Source organism: Loa loa (assembly GCF_000183805.2).
Source record: "Loa loa unplaced genomic scaffold supercont3.396, whole genome shotgun sequence".
NCBI classification, from domain to species: Eukaryota; Metazoa; Nematoda; class Chromadorea; order Rhabditida; family Onchocercidae; genus Loa; species Loa loa.
Genome location: NW_018108576.1, coordinates 36,721 through 42,008, shown reverse-complemented (window position 1 = coordinate 42,008; position 5,288 = coordinate 36,721). Strand labels below are relative to the sequence as shown.

Below are 5,288 nucleotides of genomic sequence, written 5' to 3'. Positions count from 1 at the left end.
ATAGTATAGTAGTAGTAGTATATATATATATATATATATATATATATATATATATATATATATATATATATATATATATATATATATGTAAGTACCAAGAATATCTGCAAACAACGAAGCAACAACCTGAAACAGTATTTTTGCAAGTTTCTAGTTCATCCAATGACATGACACTTCGAAACTGCTGCTTAATGATATCCATGACGGTAATTTTCTTCGAAGGATGCACGGGACGGAAATAGACTAAGGACTGCAATGTCGGACACTTCTTCCCGATCACTGCGATTTTCGGCAGAAGTTCTGCTGATGTTATCAGCAATGTCGAATCAGTTTCGTTGATTGCTTGAGCTATTGCCTGCAAAGGGTAAGAGTGAGAAAAGACTAGATTGGAATCTATCAAATAAATGTCAAATCTGACAAAAACACAATGGTTCCAGTACTCTCAAGAGGTAGTTTCAGCCAATCCTTTACGACAATTTCAGTATCTGAATGCATGGCCTTATTTTATTTCAACCAAACATCAATACGCAGATTAGTCATACCTCTTCACCGAGGGTTGCATATACTGTTACAATTGGTACATTAATTCTGAAGAGAGAGAACGCAGTGATGAACCAGTCAGCTCGAGTTTCCGAAAAAATCACCGCCTGAAAAGAAGTTATTTTCGAAAGGTAAGTGAATGCATGAAACTCATTAATTTTAAAATACATAAAGAACTCACTCGACTATCATTTTCCACCATATTTTTTAGACCCGAAGCTATTCGACCAATTTTTTCATGAACCTCGGCAAAAGTTTGCCAATTATAATTACCCATCACCCACTGAAATTCGAATTTTTATAGAAATTTTCTAGAGTACAATTACTAACTCCGAAGACACAAAATATATCAAAGAATACATTTTCATCGAAGATTTTCGTCAAAGGATACATTTTCACTGACTTCACTATTTAGCAAGAAAATGTAAGTACTGAGAAGCACTTCTTGCATTTAATTCAAACAACTGAATCTTTTTCTTTCCAACAAAATGTCTAGAAATTTAAACTTCAGCAGAATTCTACTTTTTCGAATATACGTCCATTTGGCTGTTTTTCTTCGTACACTTCCAGCAGTTCTCGGGTGCCTAACGCCGGTATGTCACCATGCAGCATTGCTACATATGTAAATAGTTTATCAACTGTATCTACACCAGGGAAATCTTCAGTGACTGGACCATCAACGTTAATCCATGGGCTATCAGGATCCTTGATTGGCCTTGCCTAAATATGTGGGATTCAAATGACAGAGATGAAACTATATAATGTAAAAAGCATGAATTTCTAGTTCCGAATGTAATTCCATCGATTATACTAGTTAAGTGGTATGTAAATGCAAATATCAGTGAGAGATTCATAAACCAAACAGTCTTATAAAGTAGGAAATAACAAACCTTTATCCTTTCACTTCGTTTTAATTTAGCAGTGGGTGAGTTGAATAACTCATATGGTATATAGTTCAAGCAGTCATATATAAAAAACCATGCACGTAACAGAAGAATAATTAATTGAATCCATAATGGTGAAGTTCCCTGAAACAATTATTGCAGATGATCCAGTAAAAATATCCGAAAAAATTCAATCATTATCTTTCTTTTTTCTTCTTTTGTTTTAAGGTTGAGTATGCCCACCAATATTATCATTACATTAAAACAATTCTGTTCTTTCTCTCTTAATAAAGAAGAGCTAATTAACTGAATTAACTGAGAATCATTAACTGATAAATTTATTAGTTCGAGGAATAATAAGAACCTGCGGATGCATATACCATTTTCAAATCTTCATATTTGATACTTTCAACTAGAAGAAACTGTCCATTCTCATACCAACTAACACCATTTTATAATGTACTTTGTTCATAACTGATTATAAAGTTATCATTTCACACTACTGATTGTTTGGAGTTGGGGATTTTAAATGACTTTTATTTCAGCAAAATTGAGACTAAAAATTGCCTATCATGAACAATGAATGCTTAATTCCAGTGCAATAAAGAAATCTTTCATTTTGAAATTTAATGATAGCACTGAGTTCAAAACGAATGAAATTCAAATTCATATTCGTTATTGAAAGTAAAAACTTGAAATTAAACCGTATTCTTAAAAATGACTGGCTGCTTTATGATAAATCTCAATAACCCATTTATTAAAGCACGCCATTGTTGTCAAGCCGGTAACAAAGTCCCCGAGCAGCTTACCTCCACTACAACATCTATACGTTAGTGAATCAATTTTGGTTTAATCATTTGGTTCTTCACTCAAATTGCGTAACTTTGCAAAGCACATCTTTTCACTTCATCTCAAACTCAAAAGAACGAATGTTTCCATTTTTCGCTGTATTACTTTTCTAGTGGTCATCATTACCATTCCCAACCCACTTACTACCAATTCCGAAATAACATTTTTTGTCCTTCTTCAGTTTGTACAATTTACAGTTGGAATTAATCAAAAAATATGTTCTTGGTATTTCCTTAAAATTTGTAAAAAAAATTTCCATAGTCAACAAACCCCATAAATTTGGACTTGTCCAGAACACGTAATTCACATTTCACAATGCAGCCATTCTTTGCTTTATAGATGAATATGATAAACAACAGAAAAGAATGCCAATGATAATAATGCACTCTTGCTGTACTTGCATTACTACTTATACCAAAAAAAACAAAAAACAAAAAGTAAAAAATGAAGTGGAATACCTTTATAACTTTGTCAATTGTTTCTTTGCTATCACCATGATCCTCACCCATATGCTTAAAACGTGCTTTTCGATCTGCTATCATTGCTTTTCGATCCATTATCTTTGCGAAAAAAACACACACACAAAATAAAATACACCCCAAAAAAAGCCTGTAAAAGTAGGAAGAAAATTTTCACATCGTGCTACCGCAATTCGATGAAACCGCGAAAAAGAAAAGGAAGAGAAATAACTGATTCATTCGATTTTTATTTAATGTTGTCACTTATTCTTTTCATTTTACAAAAATTATACAAATATATAATGAAAACATATATACGTGTAATACATTGTTATGTTACAAAGAAACCAGTTGCAAACATTTATGTATAAATTAAACTAAATGACAAAAATTCTCCCAAAAAATAATCATTTCTCTCATCAAATGTCAAAAATCGAAATGCTCATTCTTCCCAATCACATACTGCTATCATTTAAAAAGTAAATCAATTAAACATTTTGTTTAAAATTTCCGCTTGCACTAATTTAACTGCTTAGGAAACATAATGAAGTTTGCCTTAGTAATTAATAAATCGAACAATTAAGTAAGCATTCTGCCTATTTTATTCATTTCATTGCATAAGAATAATTCTCAGATTTTTTTTTTTTTTTTTTAAAAAAAAAGTAGGAATGATAAATTATAAATTAAACTGTACGGTGTTATTTTTACCACTAAGATGATTTAACAAGTAGAGCTCATAATTAAGCGTTGATATGCAGAAAAGTTGATAAAGAAAAAATGAGGAAAATGAAAGATTAAAAAATAGATAAGAGGAAAATGAATTAATAAATATCTTTCATTATTTACAAATTATTTCTCGAATTTTGTAATAAATACAAAAATGATCAACGAAATATCGGGGGGAAAAAAAAATATTTTAGGGAGAAGAAATTTAACGAACGATAATTAGAACATAAATATAGAAAGGGAGGAGAATGAGAAGGAGAGAGAGAGAGAGGAAGGGAAAGAGAGAAAAAGCATATTTAACCATTGACTTCGTCGCTATTACTAGCTACTACTACTACTACTACCACTACCAACAATGTCTTTTTCCTTCTGTGATTGATGACCTTTCCCCTTCCTTCTCTTTCCTATCCCTCATTTTTACAATCAAGATTTAGTATCTTTGTCATTATTTCATATAAATACATTACATATATATCATTATATTGATTTAGTATGCTTTGTCTTAATTAAATCATAATTTTTTCCTCTTTTTTATTCCATCTTTTTCGCTTTTCTTTTTTCTCTTTTTAAAAGCCTTCTTTTTACCAAATATATTTTGTAAAAAAAGAAAAAGTGAAATACAAATGAAATAATTTTAAGTAGAGAGAATGGAAGAATGGTTATGATAGGTATCTTATGACAAATAAAATACTTTTCAATTTTTTTTGCGATGACTTTAAAATCGAAATGGTCAAAATGCTGCAAAATTAGTTACAATTATAAAGCAAATTAAAGTAAGCTAAAAATTTTACTATAATTGATAAATTCCTAAGTAATTAACAATTTTATTATTTCACTAATATTTATATACTATTATAAGGAAAAATTTATTGAACGATTAGCAAATGTGTTAACACTGAAAGAATTATGATTATCGAAACGAATTTAACTGAATTAAGTTGATACAATCATTTATTGTAAGATACGTATAAAAAAAAAGCTATTATTCACAAATTTTACAAAAATTAATTTTAACAAATGCTTTTCTTCGTTTCATTTCCTCAGTCAAATCGTTTTTAGTGGCAATAGGAAATATGTGACAATGAAGTGGACCATCGAAGGTCCATCATTCACTTCTTTTAGCGCCGCCACGACCAAAAATCACATCCACTTTTTTTTTCCCTTTTCCTCTCTAGTACTATCAGATTAACTTTTTGGTATCGATTGTTGTACCATCTCCTTCTCTCATTAGTCATTAAAAGAACAGTAATGATCAATATCATAATACGGTTATTATCTCTTTATTCTATTTCATAACTAATAATATGATGGGAAAAAGTATGGAATGAATTATATTTAAACTAAAAGTTGAAATCAGTTTTAATCGTTGTTAAAATTATTTTTCCAGAAAAAAAATTCAGATATAATTTTAAAAATCATCTATCGAATTTTATTAAATTTATACTATAAGAGAATAAGAAAAGGAATTATCTGTAAAGTAGATATGGAAGAGAAAAGACAAGACAAAAAAAAGATCATTGAAAGAAGAATAGAACAAATGGACCCTGAACATTGGACATTGCTTAGATCGGTTAGTAGTGTTACCACAAATAATTAGTGTGATATAGTGAAATCTTTGTACCGAAACATTTGAATTCTCTAAAAGTTTGTTTTCTTCCACTAGGATTGCTGAATGATAAAAAATTAAAGGAATTTAAGATAACCAATGATAGTAATGATAGGGAGGAATGTTTTCAATTTCTTTTTGTCTATATTAGTGTATGTTTTATTAGTGAATACGTAAAGCAGTTGAAAAATTTAATTTCAATACAAAACATTTCCCCATTACAAA

General features: G+C 29.7%; 1 protein-coding gene across 1 annotated transcript in view; it reads right to left on the bottom strand.

The window, feature by feature from the left end:
* LOAG_18609 (AMP-binding enzyme family protein) overlaps nucleotides 1-2,903 on the bottom strand; it is a 7,075-nt gene extending 4,172 nt beyond the window's left edge. The window contains exons 1-6 of the mRNA XM_020451272.1: nucleotides 2,732-2,903; nucleotides 1,431-1,568; nucleotides 1,063-1,260; nucleotides 722-823; nucleotides 543-647; nucleotides 127-355 (exon numbers count right to left, since the gene is read on the bottom strand). Coding sequence (XP_020304964.1) covers nucleotides 127-355; nucleotides 543-647; nucleotides 722-823; nucleotides 1,063-1,260; nucleotides 1,431-1,568; nucleotides 2,732-2,830 — 871 coding nt within the window. The 5' untranslated portion in view covers nucleotides 2,831-2,903. The remainder of the gene's footprint in view (nucleotides 1-126; nucleotides 356-542; nucleotides 648-721; nucleotides 824-1,062; nucleotides 1,261-1,430; nucleotides 1,569-2,731) is intronic.
* Nucleotides 2,904-5,288: the final 2,385 nt, after the last annotated feature.